The sequence below is a fragment of the Tribolium castaneum genome, chromosome 6 (assembly GCF_031307605.1).
Source record: "Tribolium castaneum strain GA2 chromosome 6, icTriCast1.1, whole genome shotgun sequence".
Classification (NCBI taxonomy): Eukaryota; Metazoa; Arthropoda; class Insecta; order Coleoptera; family Tenebrionidae; genus Tribolium; species Tribolium castaneum.
The window spans coordinates 1,133,984-1,161,216 of NC_087399.1; the positions used below are offsets into that span (position 1 = coordinate 1,133,984).

At 34.4% G+C, this 27,233-nt stretch overlaps 1 protein-coding gene and 2 non-coding genes across 3 annotated transcripts; 1 reads left to right on the forward strand and 2 right to left on the reverse strand.

Moving 5' to 3' along the window:
* Positions 1-20: 20 nt before the first annotated feature.
* On the reverse strand, positions 21-27,169 carry LOC657982 (matrix metalloproteinase 2). The gene is made up of 7 exons (XM_964402.5): positions 26,639-27,169; positions 15,598-15,863; positions 7,450-7,596; positions 4,843-4,982; positions 1,388-1,974; positions 796-1,204; positions 21-743 (listed from the first exon to the last, which is right to left on the reverse strand). The coding sequence occupies exons 1-7, from the start codon at positions 26,747-26,749 to the stop codon at positions 505-507; spliced, it is 1,899 nt and encodes a 632-aa protein (XP_969495.1). The 5' UTR covers positions 26,750-27,169; the 3' UTR covers positions 21-504.
* On the reverse strand, positions 9,608-9,675 carry Mir307 (microRNA mir-307). Its single transcript, NR_036309.1, has one exon. It is a non-coding gene; the product is annotated as a microRNA mir-307 (primary transcript).
* Positions 9,616-9,673, forward strand: Mir307b (microRNA mir-307b). The gene has a single exon (NR_161901.1). It is a non-coding gene; the product is annotated as a microRNA mir-307b (primary transcript).
* Positions 27,170-27,233: the final 64 nt, after the last annotated feature.

Genomic DNA, 27,233 nt, shown 5'->3' on the forward strand with positions numbered 1-27,233 from the left:
TTAAATAAAACAAAATACCGTCTCGTTTTATGTTCTTTATTACATAGTTGATAGATAAAAAATTACAGTATATTTGATCAATGTTCACACCGCGACACAGACGTAGCATAACAATAATGTAAAGGTCAGGCAGACAGAAACAGCAACTGTGCCGAAAATGGCACTTTTTGCATTATTATATAAATATATAAAAATATTGTGCTTTAATCCCGGACCTGATCCTACATTCAATAATTAAATAATTTACACATAAAAATAGTCATAAATTACCATGATTTGTACCGCTAGCCGAAAATGTGTGTTTGAATGAATCGTTTTAATTTCAACAATATCACAGTATACTTAAATAAAAAGTATGAATAAAATGCCGAAAAACACGCTCCTCTATCACAAATTCAGGAAACCTCCTGAGGCAGTGCACGCACAATGAGCACATTTTCTTCCTACTTACAGTCTTCGAATTTTTCCTTTGAGTATTATTCTCCAATAAGGCAGTGAGAGTTTTTAAAACCGATAATACAAAAGAATTACAAGCAAGGCGGCTGTCACATCCAGATAGCGACACGAACTCCCAGACGCTGCGAAGTGCTTGTAGGGCAGCTTCTGCAGGACGTCGTTGCCCTCCAGGTTGTTGCTGCAGCCCATCCAGAAGGGCCCAGACGGCTTCTGCTGCCGGTGCTCCACCCGCATGTAGATGTCGTTGAATTTCCAGAAACCGGTCCCTTTGAAAAAATACGTTCTCCCTATGAACAAAAAAATTATTTTCCCACCGTAAACGGTAAATGGTGTAAATACCGTCTTTCCACTGGAAGACTGCGTCAATGTCCGTCCCCACTCCGCTCCACATGGACATATCTCTAGGATAATCCAACTCGACTTTTCTCTCCTCTTCGTCGAATCTCCAGTACATGGAGCCGCTGTAGAAGTAGGTCTTGCCGTTGTGGCCCCAAATCATCGCCCCGTCGATTTTTTTCAAAGTTTCGGGGAGCCCCAGGTCGGTTAAGGGGCGCGGGTAACCCGGCTCGAGTCGATTTCCGGTGAAAACGTAAAACCGATCGTCGATGAAAAAAACGATTTTGTTGTCGGGCCGTTCGTAGACGGCGTCCACGTGCGTGAAATTGGGCGGAAGGTCGCGCCACAAGCGACGGATCTCCGCAGGGTAGCCCGGCATTAACACGCCGGTTTCGTCGATTCTCCAAAAGTACTAAAAATTTTGTATTTTTAGTGCGAAAATTTATCAATGCCCAAACTTATGGTCCTTCGAGCCGGATCCGGATCCGGCTCGCAGGACCACATTATGTTGCTTATGAATAAAGATAATAATAGTTATTATAAAGTGATCAACAAAAACAAAAAAAAGGTTTTTTTTCGTATTTATTCCACTTACTTCGTCCTTGAAGAAGAAAACCTCCCTCCGAATCACCGCCACGGCATCGTAGCTCGTATCGCACGTATCTGGGGGCCTTTTGGGGCCCTCCTTATCACTGTTATGGTGCCTCCAGTCGGGGTACTTATCTGGGAACCTCGGCGGAGGCGTCGGTCGCGCCGTCGTGTACCTATGCACCGGGTACCTCCCTGGATGCTCCTTAGGATTGTGGTACTTCTTATCGGGATGCATGGGTTTTTTGGGATTGTTTTTATGTGGATGGTAGGGATTGTAAGGATTGTGTGGATGTCGCCCGTTGGGATTAAAAGGACGTTGACTGGGCCTGAAATAGGGCCGTCGGGTCGTGGTCGTGGTGGTTGTAGTTGTGGTAGTGGGGGGCCTGTAGGGCTTGATCCTGTCCCACAATCGCGTGGTTCTGGCACCATAAAGGGCCTGAATGCCCAATTTGTCGTCGTCGGGGAGTTCGTAGTCGAACCCATTTTCCATTTCTTTGTACCATGGGTACATCAGAGCGCCCTCTTCGGAAGAGTGCGATAGGCCCAAGGAGTGGCCGAATTCGTGGGCCGCCACATTGAATAAATTAGTCCCTGGAAATGGTTTACATACTTCATTTTTTCTCTATTCATGGAATTTTTTTTCAGAATTTTTCGACATAATTTCTTTATTTTCCAATAAAAATCGCTCGTATTTGGAAGTAATGTTTAATTAGTCTTTCTATGGCAGGAATATGTGGAAAAATGGAGTTTATTTACCGTCGAGAGTCCCACTCTATCAAAATTTCAGCTTTTCAGTGACGTAGCACGCAAACGCGATCATTATCTATTTCGGGCCAATTAATAAATTAGTGACTCTATTTTCCGAAGCTTTGATGCGATTTAAAAAGCTTTGAGTCGATTGTTCGCTTCGCATTAATTTTCCGAGTGTAACATGCTGCTTTCGGCGCGTTTTTTCTTCATTTTTCCGTTGTTTTGTTCGGATCAAAGGTGTACTTCCGGTTTTGTAGGCGTATTCATATGACAATAAGAGAGGGGGCTCAATGGCCCATACAAAAATTTTATTGTAATTTGCAGGATTAGAGCCGTATATGTGTTGGGTGAAAGGACAAGACGGATCAAAGTTTTATATTTTTATATTCAAACGTCGGCTGTTGTAATTTATCACGCTTTTCACAATAATAAAGTTCCTTCATGGCTACGGAGAACTATAAGTTAGGAGACGAACGAAGGATTTTCTGTACCTAAAGCAATAGTACCGCGGAAAAAAATGAGGGCGCTTCAAAACGCTCAAGTCATGGATTCGTTAACGGAAAGTTAATTTATACCTAAACTGTAGAAGATAGAAACATGGTGTCGCGGACTTTTTTATAGGAAACTTAATTCTCTACAACTCTGTCCCTTACACTTTTTTTGTATCTTTAACCGTATTCCCAGCGTTTTGATAAATATGCGCAAAGAATTATCGCTTAGAATTAGCAATTGGCGTTCCACCTTATATTTTTGCGAACGCTGCGAATACGGTTGAAGATACAAAAAAAATGTAAAGAACAAAGTTGTAGAGAATTAAATTTCCTACAAAAAAGTCCGTGACACCATATTTCGATCTTTAACGGTTTAGGTATAAATTAATTTCCAACACTTGACCACCGGTAAAATGACGCAAATTCGTCGCTTGAGCGTCTTTGAACGACTTTGGGGCCTAAATGGCTGAAGATAGGGACATGGTCTCGCGGACTTTTTTGTAGGAAATTTAATTCTCTACAACTTTTTCTCCAACATTTTTTGTGTATCTTTAACCGCATTTGCAGCGTTTTGAAAAATATGCGCAAAGAATTATCGCTTAGAATTAGCAATTGGCGTTCCACCTTATATTTTTGCGAACGCTGCGAATACGGTTGAAGATACAAAAAAAATGTAAAGAACAAAGTTGTAGAGAATTAAATTTCCTACAAAAAAGTCCGTGAGACCATATTTCGATCTTTAACGGTTTAGGAAAAAATAATTTCCAACACTTGACCATCGGTAAAATGACGCAAATTCGTCGCTTGAGCGTCTTTGAACTACTTTGGGGCCTAAATGGCTGAAGATAGGGACATGGTCTCGCGGACTTTTTTGTAGGAAATTTAATTCTCTACAACTTTTTCCCCAACATTTTTTGTGTATCTTTAACCGCATTCGCAGCGTTTTGAAAAATATGGGACAGAGTGCAAATTGGTAAAAGTTTGAAATTTTTTAAATACAGTTTAAGATAAAATTTTTGCACTATGTTTATGTCTTATTATTGGTAATTTAATGCTTTATCTGCCTATAGTTTTTCGTTTGTTTTGTGGTAACGGTTATGCAAATAAAATAATTTTTTTAAATTCATTGCTCTAAAACTTGGTCGGTAATGGAACTGCGCTCTCTGGCGACATTACCGGAACTATCGAGGACGGGAACGTTTTATTTTACATCGTTTCGTATCCTAACCGTTAGATATCCGTATTTTCAAGCGCGGAAAACAATGATTTTTAACGTCAAAAACCCAATTATGAAAAGTTTGCCAATTCGGTCCTTCGATTCGATTTAATAAAAGTTTTCGTGTCAAAATCGTTTGCATAATTGAAATTGGAGCGTTTTGGGTTAAAACATGTTCGAGAGGCCCCCTCTAATTGATGCTCTCTCGTCGAATTATTCCCGACTTTGATGATGTCCGCTTCCAAACTATTAAAAACCGTGAATAAAATATTATTTTTTAAAGCGACTTACAGTCAAAGCACATGAAAATCAAAACCAGCGTCATGCTTTTTAAATATCACACGATTTTTAATCGGTTTTGAACGAACTCTAAATCCCGAAAAAGCGAAACTGTCACGTTCGCTATTCACTTCACTCGTAGTTCTTTCAAGCCGGGTTAAAGGTAAATTTAATTACGAATTATTTGCACAGTTATTACGTCAAAATTTCGCTCGAACGCGCAGTCACGACGACACGGCTAAATTTAAAACTAAACAAATATAAATAAAAGGAGGGAATTTGGCTGGTGTGAGGTCACTTGCGAATTTTGAGATTCAATTTCCGTTGTTTTTAAATTTGTCATGTAAAGTGCACCAGATGCAGGGCTTTGGTGCCAAAAACTGCGGATTGACGAAGTTTGGAAATAAATAATGTAACAGGACTTCCGTAAACAGCTTAGACAAGTTTTGGTTTCGTGCTCGTTTTTGAACCAAATCCAGTCGTATGCGTACATGCGTGGTCTCTGATAACACGTCTCCTATCTGCTCGAGTGCGATAAGCTGCGGGGGTGTAATAAGAAATGCCCATTTATGTTGAGGCGCATCTACACAACAGATGCCACATATGCGTTCGAAACAAACGATACCAACATCCGGTTTTAAAACACCATACACCTCATGTTAGCGTCAAACGATACGACTATTGTGTGTAGTGAGGCTTCTTAAATAATACGATAATTTATACCTTCATCGCTGTTGGGCACAGTTGTCCAGGCCTCATCTGCGTCGAAGTGGACGTCGATGCTGTGGCCACCGTTTGGGAAAAAAGCGTGCGCCAAAATCACTCCTTTGCCGTCAAAGGGGAAATTGTCTCCGTGTTCGCCTCTGGAAAAAATAAGCCACGTTCCAATTTTTTGCGCAAAAAATCAATAAATCTTGACCAGAACAGGGCCCAAGTAACAATTTAAATGCTGTTTTATTAAAGTTTTATGAAGGTAGTGTGTGGCTACAGCCAAATTTTTTCAAAGTCTTTAGTTTTATAAAGGTTTTGACAGAGAAATTCGTTTCATCAAGAAATATTAAAACCAAAAATTCTCAAGCTAAATGGTTTTGGAAAGTAATTAAATAATTATAGTTTCTATTAAGTTTATAAGCTTTATCTTGAGTCTAATTATCTAGTCAAAACTTACTGACTTTTATTGAGAATTAATAATTTTTTAAATAATTTTACATTTATACATTCGGCAACCATATTTTACTGCTGTTTGACTTAAAATTCGAAAATATGCACTTTTAAGCATTTTTTTTTTGCTTTTATTAACAGTAAAACCTGTTATTATGACTCAAAAAATCAATTTAAAACATTTTTATGGCACATTTTTTATGTTTAGAAAATATCAAAATTTTTACAAATGTGTATAACTTCGGTATTTATGAAGAATGTTAAAATTTTACAAGTTTTTTAATAAATTATATTAGAAATCTGACCGTCAGTTGAAAGTTTTCTACCTAGATATCCTGTTTTAACTTTAAAAGTCTTGTGCTCCGAGAAATATATTTCTTATAACAGTATTAAAACAATATTTTAAAACCAAATTTTTAGTTAATAGTTTTAACTTATTTTAACACCATAAAACTTAAATTATTACTTGGGGTGGCAGACAAGGATAGATAAATACCAAATATCACTTGACAGACAAAGACAGACAATAACAGACTAGGAAATGATTGTTTATTTTTTATTATTTGAAATGAATATTTTTTTTAATTCAGGAGCTATGTAGCATAAAAATAAATGGGATTTATTCAATAATTACTACGTAAAGTTAAATGCTATTGCTAGATTTTCAAGCAATAGAATTTCAAGTCTTCCCCATACTTAATTTTTCTTTTTTTTATTTGCAGCTTCCAATTCAAAAATTGTTAACTCTGCCATTTTTAAAGACTTTGAAATCATTTTCGTCTCCTTTGAAAGATAAAACTTGTATCTTTCCCTTGGTGTTTTTTAAATTTCTAAAAAATAATAGCAAACCCCAAATTTTTAAGCTTAAGTTTGCACAACTTTAAACACCCATAACTGAATTTTTTCAAATGAAATGCTCCAGTTTTTCCTTCACTAAATGTTGGAGAAGTTTTCAACTTACAACTTTTTGTTGGGACTGATAAATTTATTTCTAGAGAAAAAATGTGAGAAATCAAAGTTTTGAAACCTAAAATTCAATGAATTTATTTTGTTTTAACGAGACGGATAAAGATAAAATAATTTGAAAATTATGACACTAATAAAAATCGATGCAAAAAAATCTCTTCCATGAAAAAAAATTGAGGCATGCGTTTAAAAAATTGTTAAGGGCACTTGCAGTTGTGTAAACTTTTAAGCTTAAAATTTTGGGGTTTATTAACTTCTTTTACTGTTTTATAAAAATTTATTTAACACAATTAAGGACAGGTATAGACTTCCTCTTTAAATTTTCCAAAAGCGATAAAACTAGGACAGTTAACGATTTTTGAGGTAAAAGGTGCAAATCCAAAAATTTTCAAAAAAAAAAATATCGCGAAAATGGCTTAACATTAAAAATAAGAAACTTTCATTAAAAAAGAGTGAGTTGGGGGATATTTTATTCGAATTTTACATTGAAACCGCCGTAAGGAAGAATCATAAAAGCGCCATTTCCGTCAATAATTGGCGCCCCCATAACAGTGAAATTTTATCCAGTCATTGTTATAGTCAATTCGAAATCGATTATAGGTCGTTATCTGGCGTCCACACTAGAATAATCTCTAACGTTCCGTCGTGAAAATTTAACGACGATTTTTTCGCAAATCGCACAAATTCAGGTAAATTCGTTTCCGCTTCTCTTTGCCCGGATTAATAAAATTGAAGGTAAACATTGTAAATTGACGACAAAGCGTTTCGATAATGGGCCGCTGGAAAGAATCCAGGTCGACATCTGTCAAGTCTGGAAATGAAAGCCACTCCGGACCACTCCGGAGAGTTACACTAAACAAATCAAATAATTTTACAGTAAAGGCATTAAACTTGATTCGGTAAATGTGTCGTTCGCTATTGATGGACGATCAAATTTTGATCGATCATTAAAATCAAACGCTCACACCTGACCTAATTAAATCACGCGAAAATCAGAAAACGCTAGAAATTTCTTTTCTTTGTCAATTGCTGTGGTAAGTTAATAAGCCGTTCTGTCTTTGAATGGCAAAGTTCGGAAACAGTGGTCCAGTCCCCGCCCATGCATGCATATTATTCTCTCAAAGTCAAACAACTCCTCCCTGGTATTTACTCGCAAGAGTTGGAATAAACGCAATTTGATGATGGAACTTGTAAACCTCTCACCTAACGAAAAAGATGAGTATATCCGCCTTAGGGCTGTCAACTTCCGTGAAGGTAAGTTTGGAATGTCTTGCCCAAACGTCCAAAGCTTTGGAAATGACGAGCCGGACTTGGTACGGGTCCATTCCCATCAAATCCCGGCTCCTCAAGCTGCAACAAACAAAAAAAAAAAGATCGAAAATTAATCAAACAATTAATTAACGGCCCAACATTAAAAAATAGTTTTTGATTTTTTTTATTAAAAAAAAATAACACTGGTCTGCAAAATTTTTTTGTAATGTTTTTTATAACTAAATCGTTGATTTTACGTAAAACTACAATTGTAAGTTTAATAATTGCCACAATAATTTACAACAAAAGTAACAATTCGTTAGTAAACTCTGAAAAACATTAAAAAAATTTAACTAGGTGCATATTAACAGCATTTTTCTTTACAATTTTTGTACTTTTCGTATTTTCCATTAAAGTTTTAACAAAAAAAATGTGCTATCATTGCTTCTGACGGTGTTTTCTTCTTTGTTTTGGCCTAAAAATTAGGTTTTTTATGTTTTTTTTACCAGTAGATGAATTTTGGAAATTTCTTACTAAAAAATATTTATAAAAATGTACAAAACTGAAGAGATTTGGACCAGATTTATGTATTTTTTGCCGTGTTTTGAGCAAAAAAGTTAAGTTTTTAATTAGAAAAACGCTCTAAAGTCACTGAAATAAGCAAGTTTTGGTGAAATTTTTCAAATTTTGTGGGTTCTTATAAGTTGAAGACGTTTTAAAAGCTCTTAAAAACAAACAAAAATTACGCAATTTTAATCTTCTTTTACTTTTTTCCTCGTTTTGGTAAAATTTAGCGAGTTTCTGGATATAGATTATTTCGGAATTTTGTCTTTAGCTTTGGCAAAATTTTTCAAATTTTAGATAATTTTCCAATGCTCTTAAAATTATAGAAAATAATACATTTCTTCTGCTTAATTTTGTCACAGTTTTGCAAATTTTCAAATATCCTCAGTAAAAAATGATCCATGTTTCTAAAAACGAACAAAATTGAAGCAATTAAACCAAATTTTGCATTTTCTTGCCATGTTGTAACAAGCAGATTTAATTTCTGCTTTGGAATGACACAATATTTCAAGTTTTCTAATTTTTTCAAAAACTGTAAAATTCATAGAAAATTACACATTTCAGAGGTACTTTAATGTATAAAAAATCTTTTGCATTTATAAAGTTTTTACATGAAAATCACTGAAAAATCAGTCACAAACACATTTTGTGAGATTTTCGATGAAAAAATCTTCCAAAATCATAGAAAATAATACATTTGGGATGTAAGTCAAAAATTTTCTGCTCTGATTTGTCGAAGTTTTTAGATTTTGTAAGAAATTTACTAAATTTTCAAAAAAGAACAAAAGTAAAGACGTGTAGACCGAATTTTGCATCTTTTTTGCCTTGTTTTGGCATTTTTTTTCATTTCTTATTTTCCACTAAAGTTAAAACCAACAAAAATGTGAATATTTTTCGTTGTATCGTCTTTTATCTATGTGTAATAAATAGTATTTCTTGATGAAACCTTTCTTCATGTTAATTGATATATTACGCTAAAATTTTCGACAGAAAAATCGAAATAAAAGTAAAAAAAAATTTTTTTTGAAACGTCATATCGCATATTTCGGACCTTTATAAGACGAAAAAAATTCTCGAATAATTTCCTGATGGAAATTCTCAGTTTTTTTTATCTACCCATCAATTGATTTTTTTTATGTACTCACAGATACGATTTGTAAAAAAAATACAAAAAAATCGTGGTAGTAAAAACTGAAAGCAGTATAGCATTTTTTGAGAAATCCACACAGGAAAAATATTATTTTTACGATTTAAAGCTCAGTTAGTTAATTAAACCTTAAAATCGGACTGAAATCGAGATTCTCTATTCATTATCATTCAATGAGCGTGTAGGTCGGGTAACAAGCTGGCTTATTTATTTATATGCTTTTATTTTATAAAAAAATTCTGTAAGTAGTTGTCGTAATTCCAAGTTAGTTATTAGATATTAGAATCAACTGAGGGCGCCCCTATAATTAACCCCAAGTGATTTTGTCCTTTGTGCGCCAAAAACCAATTTAAAATTTTTTTCTTTCTTCTTTGGTGTAAAAATGTCGGTGATATCCACCCGGTCGCTCACTCAAGGAGGTTGTGATGGTACAGCAAACACATCACACCCAGGTTGAGTGAGTCACCGAGATAGATAGTGGCTTCATTTCACCCCCCTGGTGAAGATATTTTTCTCTTCTCAGGTGACGAGCTCGTAAATCCAGCGCGAGATTCTAATCCAATAAAATGCAGCGAGCAAAGAGCGTGTATTGGCGCCGTCAATCTCTTTTAAGTGAATTGACGTCAAGTTTAAACATTTATTTTTTTGGTCGAGTGCTAAGAATGCGGGCATTTGGTCAATTGAGGTTAAAATACATAAACAGACGACACGACCTAGGGGAAAGTGGCGCACAATGGCCCGGTTGCACTCACAATTTTGAGAGAAAAAAAAATAGTGATTTAATTTCATGCAAACTTTGGACCGTTTTGATTGATTTTTGAGACTTGTCAATAACTAGGGAATGATTGGATTTGGTTATAAGACAGTGTGGGCACCCGTCCCCTATAACCAGCCTATTAAGTAAATTACTTAACACTTAACATCGTAGCTGCAGCTGCTTGCCATTTAATTGTCAACAAAACGGAAATTTCCCCCGAATTTTACAATTTCCTGTATGTCGAACATGTGTTGTGATAGCAATCAGAAAATAAAACGTACCATTACGAGCTGGGGCACGAAAGCACTCGATTTCGGACACTGCTTCCCCATCTTGGAGGAGCTTTAAACTGACGGAGCTTTTTGGATAACGTACTTTTATAAGCTCAGGAATTGTGTGCGCGCGCAAAACACCCATCTATTGAGTGAACAAAAAAAAGATTATAATCGAATAGTGTTGTGCTCCAGTGTGTAATGTTAGTCGGAAATGTGATATTAAAACGCCCATAATTATTGAATGTTTTTGATAACGCTAAAGAATGGATACGTGCAGCTTATTTATTTATGACACGAGTGGGCGGCAAGACTTCATAGAAATTTCATAACTTGAAAGGATTGATTTTTAAATGGTGGATGCACTCGAGATTTGGGAAAGGCTAACGCACCTTGACAGCCAAGAAAATGGTCAAGTTGCAGTTTTTCTGAAACTACTTTTATTTTACAAGAAAACGGTCAAGTTTCAGTTTTTCCTGAAAAAAATCTTATTAGGTATTCTCTAATCGATCATTATCATATTTTTAAGAACATGATCAGGTTTAATTTTCAATTGGCGGTCAACAGACAACTTGTAATAATTTTTTATTATATATTTTTTTTTAATAAAAATTGTACTTGTTCGTATCATAGACATTACGTCTAATCTTCGCAGATTACGTAAGCATGCAAAATTTCAATTCATTCGGACAACAGGACCCTCTTAAATTTGACTCGGAAAATTTGAAACAGACAGACAGACAACAAAGCAAGTTGAATAAAAGATGTTAAAAAAACGTTTAGAGAGTAGCAGTACTATTAGTATCTTACAAAATTTTCAACCAAAAATAAATCAAAATAATTTTTTTAAAGGTATTTAAAGATATAAAATACTTAGAGCAGGACGTTTTTTCGGAATATTATTGTTGAAACTCCCAGTACTTCGCTCTAGTTTAGATGGAACAACCTGTTTGCCCTCTTGTGACCAACGATGAGTTAAAAATTGTGAATACATTTACTTTAGAAAGGGGAAACGCGCCTTTCACGTGGGAATATTCCGAAATTGCTTCGATTTTGCAAAAAAAAAAGCCGCCAAAAAGACACAAGCCCCCCAATAAAAGCCAATTAATTGAAACGTTTTCATTGTTGCTCGTAAAATTTTATGTACACAACACGTCGGGAGTGCTGTAACAGGCAGTTTTAACGCCCTTATTACGTAATTGATGGGATGAAATCCAATACTGGCGTGGTGGCTGTGTTTCCTTGAACTCGACAATTATTTAAAAAAAATGGAAACGGTTTGTTTGGAAATAAATTGAGATAATGTTTTTATCGGCGACCTCGAGCACGAGAGGAAATGATATTTAATACGTTCGCCGCCTCCTCATTTGGGGATTGCATCCTTTGGGGGCTGTTGCGGATAACATTCAAACAGAAAAGAAAAACCAAATTTCAATTAATTTCGCGCCGACAATAGAGTCGGCCGAATTGAGAGCAAGTCGGCTGAAAAATTAGATCAATTATAGGAATTTGAGACGACGTCTCAATCTCAGTTTGCAACTTTCCGCTTTGAAAAATTACTAAATCAATGATAACGTAACACACACCGAGCGGGTTAATTTATTTTTGCGATCTGTCGGTGACAAGTAACACGGCAATAACTGAAAAATTTTAATTAAAATTAATTGTTCGGAGCAAGTGCTCACACGTCTGTCTGTCATCCACACCTATGATGATGCTCTTCAATTAATTCGATTTGTTTAGCAATTTCTGTAACTCTCTTCAAATTGGAAAAATCAGCGATTTTAATTGCGACAAAGAACGGCGAGATTAAATTAACACACTTAATTGAAAATCTAATGTGCCAAGTGTATTTTAATCCAATTCGAGATAAGACAAAGCCGGCTTGGCTTTATTAAGATTATTAGATATCCGAACATTTTCTTAGTTTTTAGTTGAGTTAGGAGAAAATTCCTTTCGCGTCATAAGTGAATTTCACGATTCGATATTTTTTCGATGTTCGTTATGTGTCGTCGCAGGTTATTTTGACGAAATATGTCGATAATGCGACAGTCAAAGGCGCAAAGCGACGACAGGGGATTTATTAGATTCAACGATTAGCAAACAATATTCCGAAAAAAAGATCCGACAATGTGTTAATGACATTTTTCAATTTTTTAAATACTATTTCGAAGAAAAATTTTCTTTTTTTTAAAGCATTTGTTTAACTTGCTTTGTTGTCTGTCTGTCTGTTTCATATTTTACGAGCCAAATTTGAGAAGGTTCCTGTTGTCCGAATGAACTGAAATTTTGCATACTTACGTAATCTGCGAATATTAGACGGAATGGCTATGATTACTAAAACTACTGCTTTTATTACTTGGAAAATATATATTTTATGGAAAAAAACTCGTTATAAGTCGTTTGTTTTCCAAATTGATTCTTGGCGATTTTTTTGGTGGAGATCATTTGGTTGCATTAATTAGAGGCAAGAGTCGTCTCGGGGGCGCCTCGGGCCGCGTTGCCCTTTCGTCGTCTCGTCTGATATTTCCTCGAAATGTCAATTGCTTCGCCGCCTAAGGTTAAAGTCCTTCGATCGCGTCCCCCGATAAAAATTAAATCGAAATCCGTCCAATTAAACCTCCAAACCCAATCTGCATATTGTTTGATGAAAATCGGAGTAGTATTATTGGTGTACTAGTAGTATAAGGGTAGATGCGGTCCTCAAACGCGACGTGTCATCGACAATTGCCAGAGGGGCCGTAGAGAGGCCCCACTCAAGTCGAGAGCCCTAGATGGCTGCTGTGACGTCACGCGCAGCGAAAACTAACAAGAACACTTCATGTGCCGCCTTAGCGTAATTCTATTAGGAATTTTTTGGAAAAAAATTGGCAACACTGACATGCATGATGGGGGAACTACACTACTACTCCGGGACAGACCGCAGGCACTTAGCTATGGTTTTTGAACGTATTACTTATGGCGCCTTTCAATCATCTCTCCATCATACCCATTTCGTGGAGGTTTTATTAGATTACGGAGGGAATCTCGACGAAATTATCGCGACAAAAATCAATCATTCAATTAAGACGACGAACACCCGGAATAAATGCAACCGGAGCTGGAGGAAATTTCGGAGCGATTTTGGCGCCCTTCAGCCGGAAACAAACGCGCCCACAAAAAATCGTTCAAAATTTCGCAGACAGCCGGAGAAAACGGCGAAAATAAAACACTGTTTTTGTCCTGTTGGGTTGAACGACGTGTGAGTGGTCAGTTTTATAGTTGGGAGTGCGTTAGTCCCACGATAACCAATCACAAACACCTTGCAGTTTTTTGTGCTGTAGATAAACAAGAAGGAGGTAATCTTTATATTTTTATTGGTTGAACTACGCATTCGTGGGACAAATCGGACGCTAAACCTGTTCTAGGGTTGGTCTCGCCCATAAAACCAGAATTGTAAATGGCCAATTATTTAGCAATTTTTTAAGCCTAATAATTGTCGCCTTTTTACCATTTTTCAGCGTGATTCTGACTTAATTTTTTACCTTATGGGCTGGTTTACGAAACATTTTAAATGGCAACTTAATGTCGAGTTAGTTTAATTCGGAATTAAATTTTAATACCGATTCCGCAGATTTTTTTTTATAGAAACCTATGCCAAGTTTTCTTGTGTTCTGGGATGTATTTCACAAGTTGTGTCTTTTAACAATTTAAATAAAATTTTATACTTCTTTTTTCATTTTTTTAATAAATTATTTGTCTATCATTTTATCACTCATGAAGTTACAAGGTTTTCATGTTTTCATGTTTAACAAAATGGTTTCCTATTTATTGTCCTGAAGATGACCCAAAAAATGGCGAAACGTCGGGAATAAATTGTACAACCAAAATAAGCTTGTCTGTCTTCCAAATAATTAATCACACAATAATGAAGTTTTTTTGAATATTTTTATTTCTATAACTTTTTTAATGTTTTGTTTGTTTTGTTGTTAAAACTATTTTAAAATCAAATTTTATAACAGGTTTTCAAATATCTAGCAAACTTCAGTTGTCAAAATAATTTCTGAGCTTGCTAAAGTTATTTCTTGCTTAATAGAAACATAGAAATAATAATAGTAATAATAATAATAATAATAATAATAATAATAATAATAATAAACAAGTACAAAAAAAAACAGGCGCAGTTCAAATGAACAGTACAGCTACTGTTCTCTGCTCTTCCACTCAAACCTTACAAACAAGAGGAAAGACACCTCATATGAATAATAGAGGAAATACAGAAAGAAAATAAAAAATAAAATAAAATAAATTCACTGCTATTTATGTTTCACTTAGAGGACAGAACTTTTCATTTATTTCCCTTTTTATTTAAAAAGGAAACCTCTGTTAAGTTTTATATGTTTTATATATTTTTATATATTTTATACGCCGAAATAAAAAACAAAAGAACTTTTTTTTGTTACAACCTCAAATCCTAACGTCTTTATTCACTTACCATCATAAATAATTGTTATAAATTTATTTTCTAAGTATAAAAATTTAGTCTTTGGGCATTTAGATTCATTTTTTAATTTTTTATTGCCCAAAAAAGTTTATAGCCTTAAAGCTTGTAGCATTTATATTCAGAATTTTATTTTTATAGATTTCTCAGTTTTTGCGAAGTATTTTTCTTAAAAAGGTACGACAGAGAGTATGATTAAATAAGAAATAAAAGACATTTATTAATTCATTTATTTATATGCATTTGCCGTAACCCCTTACAACCAATTGTCCAATTTGCTCCGCTCTCCCCTGTGCACTTTCCAGCATTCAAATATAAAATTTTCAGCGCGAAAAGCACATTTCATTAAGAATTCACCACATATGTACCCCTCTCATCCTTCGCTTGAGCAAATACCTATTGCACAGAATCATTCCATAATGCCTGGGTTATTAAACTTAATTGGTATATTGATCAGAAGCAATATAATTGACGTTTGAAAAAATACAATTAGTGGAGAAGTAGGCAACCAAACACACGGCAATAATTGTGCACGGTCTTTTTTGTTGCATCTAATTAGTGTAATCAAGAACTTTTTTCGTAAAAATTTGAAACTTTTCGTAATGTAATGCATTCTAAGTAAAGTTGGCTTTGTTTCGTCAACCTTTGATCTCTCTTTCAACAGTTACACAATGCATAGCAATTTCCCCGCGTCAGGCAACCAACAATACACTGAACAATCGCCCCTAAAAAAATAAAATGGCGGTGGTGTCCCCACCCCTCGCCCACTTAATTGCAACTTAGACGTCGCCTTTGGCGCAAGTTGCGCCGCCGTCTTGATAATATTAATAAATAATTGATTTAGCGCGTCTCTTAATTTTGTTATACCTTCTAGACTCACCTCCATGTTAGATTCGTGTACGGCCATTTCTGGCCGTGTAAAGTGAATCTTTTCCTTCTGCCTGATGTTTGTTTATTTTTATCAGGCATCCCGCAACGAGGCGTATTGAGTAATTTAAGTGTTCGTTCATCTAAGCGCCCCGTTACGGGAATACCCGCAAACTCTTGCATGTCTTTAATGGCGTCCCGCACAGATTCCTCCGTTCGAAGGGCGAAAGCGCCATCTGCCGTGGCGTCCATGTAGCCAAAGCGGGTCAAGTAGCGTTGCTGAAACAAATTTATACAATTATTATAAAAAAACATTAATTGAAAAGGAAATAAACTTGAACGAAAGTAGTAAAACAAGTCATTGGTATGTGTGGGTTTGAATTTCCCACAATTTATCGCTTTTGAATGGTTTATCCGTGATCTGGTATAAAAATCGTGTTTTGCTGCATTTTCTCTCCTTTCTACTGTTAGATAATTTACAGCTAGTTTATTATTAAAACATAAACAACACTGCACTTGATGTCGTAACACGAACGAGTGAAAAATTCAAATTTATTCCACACAATTATCATATTTAACTGTACTTTTATAAATAAAACTAGTAATCTCGGTGTAATTTGTATTCCGGTTCAATGAGCAACATAAAATTGCTTTCGTGGTAATGGCTGGGTTTTTTTTGATTATGGGAGACACTTTAATTGTCGTAAATCAAAGTGGAAATCCGTTAATGGAATTCCGGTCGTAAAACTTTCGAGCACGCCCGGTAGATACGGGCAAGTGGGCCAACAAACAGTTATGAAAAAATAATAATAATATAACAAAAATTGTATTGTTTTCCGTGGAAATACTAAAATGCAGCTCAAAATCTTACAAGAATCAGTTTTATCAATTATACAGGGTTAGTCTGTAAAAAGTATTTTTTACGATATCCGAAACTATATCTTAAAAACTAATCGTTTGCTTAATATTTCTCTAATATGTGAATTATTACAGAATTTTTCGACCTTTCTTCTAATTAAAATAAATTAATTAAGAATATTCATTGACGCTAAAATGATATTTTGATCAAAAAATTCTTAATAAAATTGTTGTACAAAATTACAATTATTGGAATTTCCAATTTTCACGTAATTATTCTTTGGGGTTAGCGTTTAATTAATTAATTAATTAGTTATAAGAATGTAGAAATATTCTGAAATGGGTAAAGCAGGTCAACAAACAGTGAAAAAAAAAAGTAACAAAAATCCTATATTTAATAACAAACGTTGAATTCAAATCTGTGCGATTATAACTTATGAGTTTTTAAGATATAGTAAAAAAATACTTTTATTGGACTAACCCTGTATCTAAATAAATCTTATTACTCGAGTAACACACTCCGTGTGTTTTATTTTTTACGGTTAAACCGTTTCAAAGCTCCAGTGCCTAAAAATTCACTCAGCATAATGTCAGGACTCTTTTCTCACTACTTTAAAATTTTCAACCTGGGGAAAGCCATCAGCATGACTTGAAAGCTTTTAAAAATAACGCCTGCTGGCAGAAAAATGTCTCCAGAGCTGTAACATCAAATGACAGATCGTTTTCCAGTCTAAATAATTTTTTTTGTTTTTTTTAACAATTATTATTAGCGAATAAAGACTGTAATTAATGCTTAATTATTTTTAATTGTCTTGCAATTAAATAAGATGGGTATTAACAAAATTATGCCATTTCCCTTTGAACTTCGTGCCTTATCAAATTTGAACAATATCAAAGCTCTTCCTGTCGCATTCATTAATTCATTCTATTAGAACACTAAGTAGCAGTAGTAAAATGATTCATTCATTCTGATTAGATTTTCGTGTCGTTTTTTGTGTCACTTATTCCAACATGTGTTTAGTCTGGCACTAGTCCATAAATAAACGCATCGTCTTGGGGTTGCAGTTGTGGCAAAAAGGGGCTCAAATGCGTCGATTTGCCGCTGATTGGGCACAATTGAGTGATTCACGTTGTGTGTCCATTAAGGATCACGTTTTGTTTCGGTTCAAAGTTGAACAGAGAATCGAAAAAGTGACACGGAGTCAAGGCTCTTGTGTTATGTCATAATCTCGCAGCTTTTATTTAATTCGTCGATGATGATGATGATGCGTTTCCTGTTGATGATTAGAAAGCCGTAACGTGGAGAACGAACAAAACAAGAGCGATAAAGTGCATCTTTATGGGTTAGACCACCTTTAGATAACGAAGCCTCGGATAATTTGTTTATGAATGTTTTATGGTAATCGGGACCTCCTGGTGCACTCTGTGTTCGAAATAATCACTCGGGAGATGATACATTTACATAATCGGACTGGAATAGATGTGGGTGTGCTTTCTTTCAGATAATAAACAGAAACTCTCTCCAACTGCGAAAATGGAGCGGAATTTTCGACAAGTGCGTGAGCACGATTTTACGATTGATTGGGTTATCGGACGATTTGTTCCGGGTTTGTTTCAAGCAATAATAATTATTACTTATGGTTTTATCACATGATAAACAGACCTGTTTTGTAAATAAAAATTAATTATTTTTATCAATTGAAATAAAATTAACAAAACAACTCGATACGAAGAAATACATTGTAGAAAAATTTTATTTCGTTTGGTCTATGGAGGACTATGAGTTAGGAGACGAAACGACGTACAAAATCGTCCAAAAAAATAGTACGGTTCAGTAAAAATGAGGGCGCTTTAAATTAATTAAATTAAATTAAATTAATTTAAATTCAACCAATCCACTAATTGTTTAGAAAAAAAAATGCCAAAATGTTAAGAGTGGTAAAAACTGACGACTAAAATTTCCATAAAAAACGTGAGAAAAAAATTATTTAAAGTTAAAAATTTGCGCTTCATTCCGTATTTTCCAAAACGCTGCGAATACGGTTGAAGATACAAGAAAAATGTTAAGAAGAAAGTTGTAGAGAATTAAATTTCCTTTAAAAAAGTCCGCGAGACTATATTTTTATCTTCAACGGTTTAGGCCCTAAAGACGTTCAAAGACGCTCAAGCGACGGATTTGTTCCATTTTACGGGTGGTCAATTATTATAACACTAATTTATACCTAAACTGAAGAAAATCGAAATATGGTGTCGCGGACTTTTTCATAGTAAATTTAATTCTCTACAACTTTGTTCCTTACACTTTTTTTGTACCTTCAAGATACAAAAAAAGTGTAAGGAACAAAGTTGTCGAGAATTAAATTTTCTACAAAAAAGTCCGCGACACCATATTTCTATCTTCAACGGTTTAGGCATAAATTAAGTTTGCAATATTTGGCCACCGGCAAAATGACGCAAATTCGTCGATTGAGCGTGTTTGAACGACTTTGGGGCCTAAACCGTTGAAGATAAAAATATAGTCTCGCGGACTTTTTTAAAGAAAATTTAATTCTCTATAACTTTCTTCCTAATAATTTTCTTGTATCTGGAACCGTATTCGCAGGGTTTTAATAAATATGAGGCAGAGTGCAAATTAGTAAAAGTTTTTTTTAATATAGTTTACCAGAAAATTTTTACGTTATTTTTATCTTTACTGTTGAGAATATAATGTTCTATTTGCCTGTATATTTTTTTGTTATACAAATACAACCACGGGACGTTTTATTTGTACGTCGTTTCGCATCCTAACTTTTAGGTATCCGTAGTCAGGTCAGATGCAAGTGTTGTTATTTTTATAAAATTCGGAACATCGTGACCGATTTGTTACACGTATAAATAGCCAAAATTTAAGAGTTGAAACATTGTAATCAAAATTAAAACGCGTGCAGTGTACGAAAATAACTCGTTCTAAAAATATTTTGTATTGTATTTCACTTATATTTTACGAAATTTGTTAGATGAGACACCTGGTCTTGAAACACACACGCTTCGTTTTTAATCAGTTGGGAGCACTTAGTGGCTAAATATTTACTCTATTGGTATTACCGAAATCATAAAACAGCGATTATGTAAATTATTACCAACCGTAAAACTAGACATTTATTTTCCAAGAAAAATAATGAGGAAAATTGATTGTACAGGGTGGTGCATTTTTAGGCTTAGAGCAGGCACATTCGAGCTATCGTCTTTTGTTTTTGACTTATAAACAAAAACAAACTTTTAAGCAAAACGTTAAAAAGTTTATATCTTCCTTATTATCTATAAAAGATACATATTTGAGACAAAGACCAAAAATTTTACTTTTCTTAGCGTTTATTCAGCAAAAACTCAAAATTTTACTCAACTGGAAATAATTATTTTTGCGTTGGCCAAAAGACGTGCGGCACCCTGTATGGTGGCCGAAACCTCACACATAAACAAGCTTTCAAGAGCTTCCGGCTTCTGAACACACCCTAATTCCATTAAAACCATAAAAATAATTTCTACTTAATCTCATCAAATGTCTCAATTAATTTCCGTTGATAAGCAGTAGTAAAAAACACGACGAATGCCTGGTTATTGTTAGTGTTAACCCAAGTTGCATTTATAAGGCTTATTTATGATAATTTTATAAGCTTTGGCGCCGCTGCATCGATCGGAAGAATTTTCTTCTTGTTCTGATTGTTTCCATCAACAGTAACACACATGTTCGTAGTCAAATAAATCGTTTCACTGGAGGTTGATGTACTTCCATCGTTTATAAACCGAAAACGCGTAAACAAAGCGCATTTCGAAACGACTGACTGCACTATAATAATTTTTCCATTTTGTTCCGAGTTATTTTTCTCGATTGCTTAATTAGCGCTGGTGCCATTTCATGGACAAAAGCCCCGTTGATGAGGTAATGGCCGCAATCACCATCTCTCAAGTATCTTCATTTGTATCGTCCCGATTTAATGAATGAACCGATTGCTCGCATATGCACATAAGTGGCTAAAAGACACCGGTCTGTGCGGCACCGAAATAACCAACCCAGACGAAAATAATTTCGCTGCTAATTCAGCCCAGGGTGAATCACCCTCGTAATTGCATCATTATGTACGACGTGTCAATATTATTACAGTAAACCACAAAAGGCTGCAAGATCCTGGACTGACTCAAATGGACGGCGAAAGTGTCAGCTGCTGTCTAACGTATTTCATTTTAATTTGAATTTATACGGCGATTTTTGCATGGCGCTGTCTGCACGGCGTCACTTTTAATTAGCCACATTGTGCGGAAATTCGATATCAGGGCCGGTCACAGCTGTTTTTGATGGTTTTTTGGGCCAAAAATTGCTTGACCCCTCGTCTAGGTTCATCATGAAATAATTAATTTGGAAGTGTGTTAGTCACGCACGTCGCCTGAACACGATTCCGTTACGAAAAACGTGATTCATTTCGTGTCTTTTGATCAATATGCAAAGTGCATCTTCCAGTTCCCGTTTTTTGTGTATTTCCGGACGTGTTTGATGATTGTTTCCTTTCTTTCTTGTCTGGTTGCGGTTTTGATTGATGTCATATCCTTACCGAGAAATCCATCCTTTACCTTACCCAAAAATAAGTCGGGAGAAAATTTTAGAAAATGGCGGAGAGACAAAGACAATACGGCGAAACGTTGCTCTTTGTTTTATTAATAAGTAACCTTGTTATTAGCCTATTTATACTTGTAATGACTAGTGTTGTTGATAAAAATGAAATTAATAAGGATATTAATCATGTAAACATACTAATTGCAGTGTGTTTTAAGGTTTTTGTGTGTGCTATGGGTGATAGTGGCGTGAAGGGCGAGAGGAAGGTCCTTGTGTTAGGATGGTGTAATAAGGATGATAACAGATAAATGGAATTCGCTTTTATTTGCCCAACAGCTGCACATTCAACGACGAATTCTGTTTCTACCATCTCAGTAAATAAATAAATTGTGCAATATTTTTACTAGCAACTGTACCAAATTCTAACGTATTCAAATACAGTAGTAATAAATAAAAAACACAAAAGAATTTCACAAAAGATCATTGCGGTGTAAATACCTACAGTCGTTATTTATTCTATCAGCAACAAAAAAATCTAATGCAGAAAAGGCAGAAACGGGTTTCAATTTAAAATATTTAAAAAGAAAAAAGATACAAAAAAAGAGAAAACACTACTTTAGTCAGCAACTGTACCAAAATTATAACATGTTCGAAAATAGTATCTAGTAATAAATAAAGAAAAAAACATAAACGAAAGGAGATAGAGAAATAAAAGAATTTAAAAAACAATCGACCGCCAAGATAGTTATTTCTTCTAGCAGCTACCGTACACATACGCCCTCATATAGAAATAAAGATATGAATTAATACAAACAAGTATATAAAAAAACAGAAGCAAGTACAAAGAAACAGAAAGAAAAAGGTACAAACAAAACAAAAATTAAATAAGTAGAGACAACACTACTTTTGCGAGCCACTGTACCAAATTTTAACATATTCAATATAAGTAGAAATAAACGAAAAACAAAAGAAATGAGCGAGAAAAAAAGGATTTAATAAAAAATCAATCGTCACGAAAGTCAAAATCTCTCACAGCTACCGTACCCAGATGCAACAAAGTAAAGCAGAAAGGGCAGCAATAAGTTTAAATATTTAAGAAAAGAAAACATGTGTAAATAATAAAAAACACATACAATATAAAAAACAAAGACAAAACACAGAAGATAACACTACTTTTGTTAGCAGCGGTACTAAATTTTACGATACAGGGTCCGCAAAAATACTAAGTATTTTGTGCCTAAACCATTTATTTTGCGAAAAAATTGCTTTTGAATTGGAAATTACGTTTAGTTTTCGACTAAAACTGTATATTTCTTGAACAGATTACTCTGGTTTTAAAGCAATATTATTGGATAGCATAATTTTCAGAACATAATTAATCAAAAAAAGTATCACACCATTTAATAAAAAAAATTTTGCATAACTTAAAACTAAGAGAAATGTAAAAAAAAAATTCGCAAAATTGCGCAAAATTTTATAAAAAGTAAGCCAATGAATCACAGAATTAGGTCAAAAATGACATTATTTTTGCAAGTTCTAAGGTTTTAAACACGTTTTTAGACCAAAAATCAAGTTTTTCTTCTTGTTTTTATTAAACTAAACAAAAAAATAACCAAATTTAATCGAAAATGACCAAAATTTACATTTTCTAAGCGTTTATTCAGCAAAAATTCAATTATAGCACAAAATTTCTTAATAAGTAAGCTAATAACTCACAGAATTATGTCAAAAATGACATTATTTTAGTAAGTTCTGAGGATTTAAACACGTTTTTAGACCAAAAATTAAAAAATTAAGAAAAACTTATTAAAACTAAATTTGTGTTATAATAAAGCAAGTGACAGCATTTTTCACTCTTCAATCTTTCAATTTTTTTATATATTTGAGCAATTTCCTCAAATTGATTTTGTAAGACACCGAATTTTGAGAAGAAAAAATATACTTTGGAAGGAATAAAGGAAAAAGTTTAAAAGTTGAAAAAACAAAAATGAAAAAAGAAAAACACGAAGCAAACAAAATGTGATTGAGAGTGCACAAAGCACGTTTGAATAATGCCTTTTGCAAATATTGACCGTCGTCTCGGCGTCAAAATTAATTAAATCGGATGACAATCTCAGGACAACATCCTCGCTCGAACCAACGTAAAAGAACAACCTTGCCGATCGGCACCCACTTGTTGAAGGATTCAGTGCAGTGACCTAGTCTGGTTAATAATTTATCGATATCAAGCATTTAACAAAGCAGACAACGAACAGACTTTTGTGTAGGATGATGAGTAGCATTGTTGCAAAATCTCCGTTCCTAAACCCAAGACATAAACCCGAAAGCTCTCAGTTTATCGGACCGGAAATGCTTCGGGCGCCACTCACATCGCACCTACGCAAAAAGAGTGCACAAAGATTTGGGCCCGCGCATTCTCCAAATAAATCAATGCAACAATTATAAAACAACCCGAAGCAGTAACCTCATCAAGCCTATTTATAAGTGAATTGGCCTGCGGCCAATTTTGACAAAATTGATAAGTGCTCTGGTTGTTTACCCCGCCAAGGACGCGCCCACTGCAACGGGAAGCGCGAATTATTCCATTATTTTCGCTTTTGTTTGGAGCTAACCAGTGTGCAACCTGACCAAGGTTAACTAACGCTTTTAATAAAATAAGTTCATTGCCATTACGAATTTTCAAAAGTGCGGCCACACACAGTCTCAAACGTGCCAGTGATACTAAACGCACTTGTTTACACCCATCTTATCTGTGACTGATATCCGGTATTTGAAGCGGTTATTTTCTCGGGAATTATTTCGGAAATCGGAAATAAAGAGCCCAACGTGAGTCAGAGGAAGTGTCCAAACACCTGATGCATTCAGATGGTTGTGGCAACGCGGGAATTGTTAATTTTTGAAGGTTTCGTGAAGTGAATCAACCTTTCGGGATTGCAATTGCACTAGAATAAATATTGATGTTGGGTCCTAAATATACTTCGGTTCGGAAATAAAGGCCGGAAATACCTATACAAATATTTATGGATGATTGTACTTATTGCAATTTATAAACAATGTCGTGGCGTCTAATTGATTCATGCGTACATTCGCAAGAAAAAATTTCTTTTGTTTGGTGTCTTGGTTAATTGTTGTGATTATTTTCTAATCAATAGCTTGGCGTTTAATGAAGCTGTGGCATGTAATAATGATATAAATAATAAATGCTAATGCTAGCTCAAAGATGCTAATTTAAAGGACGTTCGCTCTATTAATACGAGCGGCAGTCGGGAGTGAAAATAATTTAAATGCTAGGAAATGCAAGGGACGAGCGACTGGTTCCTTCAACTTGTTTTCCTCTCAAAATTAACCAAACGGATAATTATTATTTCGATGTTTTTTTTGGGGAAAAATTGTCGGTATTAAGACTAATTTTCTAATATTTCCAAGTTAAATTTTTTTTTTAATTCTGATCCCAATAATAAATCTGTTCCAACTGTCTACAGGATTTTTTTTAGTTTCTTCTTGGTTCATAAAAGTAATGTCTTGGAGTGACCTGACCTGACTTGACTCAACAGAATATTTTCTACATCCAGTTTCGTAAATTTTGCCTTAATATTTAGAAAATCTATAATAATGCAATAAAGTAAAAAATAAGTTAGACTTTTTTATTGGTATTGAAATTTTGGCTTTTCTTTTTCCTTGAATGAGTTCATTTAAATTTTTCATTATAGCGAAATGACAGCAAAAAGGAACGATTTTGGTCCATTTTCAAAATTTCTTTTATTAATCTGATAAATCTATTGATCTCTTCGATGAATTTATAAAACCTTCAACATTTCCATGTTTTTTTGAGGTCCAACATTTTCAAAGCCCATAAAGTTTCATTGTGAATTCGCAAAGTACACAAAAAGGTTTGTTTTTCAGACATTTTTCAAAAATTTTGCATTTTTATTTATGAAAATATTTTTTAATTTTTTCCTATTATCGTCAAGTGAAATCTCCTGTGCCCAGTATGCACACACAGACGTAGATCTAACGTTTTTATAACGTTACAACGGCTAATATACGTTTGAATTTACAACGTTGTTATTTGGTTGAATAATAACGGTTTCTTTTAACGTTTATGTTATGTAGTTTAAAAACCATCTTTATTCTTTTTATCAATCTTTAACTTTTAAAGTACGTCTCAAAACAAAATAACACTTTGCCATTTTTAATATTCGAATTTTCGTATTACTTACGTTTGTTTTAAACGTATATTTAACGTTTCAAAAAAACTGAATTTGGTTTTTGACAATCATTATAACAATAAAAACTGATATAAATGAAATAAAAAAAATCAGAAAAAGCAGTTAACGTTTTACGTTGCAAACAACGTCATTTCCGTGGACATTTTTTCGTTGATTAAACGATAAAAGTAACGTTTTTGCAATCTAATTAACGTTATTTTTACGTTAGTGTGCTTTTTGGGTGATTTCTGAATTTTGTTTTATCTTCTTCGTTTCTTTCTTTTTTACCTTTCCTTGCCCTAACAAGAATATACCCAACTTGACCTGACCTGACCTGACCTGACCTGACTGAAAAAAATATTTTCTCCAGACAATTTATTAAAGTTTGCCTTGATATTTAGAAAAACTCTGACAATATAGGGGTAACTAATAAATAAAAGTGTTGAAACATTGGCTTTTCTTTTCCCTTAAATTCAAAGTTCATTTGAATTGACTTTACACTTCGATTAGTTTATAAAACCTTCAACATTTGTATAGTTTTTTTGACGTCCAAGATTTTTCAAAACCAATAAAGTTTCATCACAAAAGGTTAATTATTTCAATTTCAACACTTTAATTAATTGTAACTAGTTCGACACAATATACAAGGGTGTCCCAATAAGTTGGTAATGTTTCTTATTGACCTTTAAAAAATTAAAATTATTTTTTTTATTTTCTGTTTCCTATATCTCCGGTTAAAAAAATGTGAATTTGTGAAATAGACAAAAAGTTTAATTTTTGAGATGTTTTTTAAAATTCTTGTATTTCAAACAAAAATATATTAAATTTTTTCCTTTTATCGTCAAATTTTTTGTTTTCTTCTTCGATTCTTTCTTTCTTCCCCTTAAATTTTTCGGCATAACTTTTAAAGACCATTTCAGTTCTTTTTTTTTAACTAGAAAACTAACAGGGTTTAATTGAGACTTGTTACATGGCAATTAATAACTGGATTTATTAAAATTCAAGATATTTGAAAAGTATGCCTGCGTTTTTCTCTAGTTGTTACAGTTAAGTAAAATGTCACAATCTTAATGCCTTTCTAGATTATCAGTAAAAATGTTAGTTGTTTGACTGGAATAGCGTTTGAAGGAGGTTATCATAATAATATGTTTGATTAGCTGATAGGGACCGGTTAAGTCGGAATAATAGAAATACCTCGGATGTAAATAAAGCAATTTCAATCAATCGGAGTAATCGATCACCCGTCTTATATAATTAGAGTCAAGACATTTATAAATCATTGCACTTGGATAATAATTGAAATGCACAGTTGAATTCGTGTCTTGGGCCATTAATTACCAACCCACCCCGAACACACCCCGCATAACATGTGGAAAAAGCGTCGTTTTATCGACCCTTACCACCGAATCATCGACAATTTCCCTTTTGCTAATCCTAAAGTGCATCGAAGGTCCGCACAGCCACAGCACTAGAACCACCCGCAGGAAACCACCACCACAGCACACACACATCGCGGAAAATGTCCAGTTTTCATCCACTCGCCGGTTTATATCAAACACACATTTCTCCGGTTCCGAGGAAGCACAAGCGTTAGGAAATACAGAAACCGCAACAGCGTACGTTTTTCCGATAAACCGAAATTCGTATTTCCCACAGCGTGGCCATGCTGTGGAGCGAGCGGAGGTGTTCAGAGGGTGCGTTATTTCAGGCTGGACGGCGAAAATAGAGACCCGGAGCCGAGCAACACCAGCTGAGGACTGACTACACGAGAATGGAGAGTTGTTTTTTATGAACTACTGAAACGCGGTTACTCCTCGCCGCTCCTAAACTGAAAAAGGTTCGTTTTGGTCGGCGGAGCGCCTTTTCCCGGTGCTCTTTTTAATGAAGGATTGGCGGTAATTGGGCAGAATTATTCAATTGGCGTTTTGTGAAATGGAACAAGTGAAGACAGTGAGGTTTCTTGACCACTTCCTGCCCTCGTGGAAATTATTTACG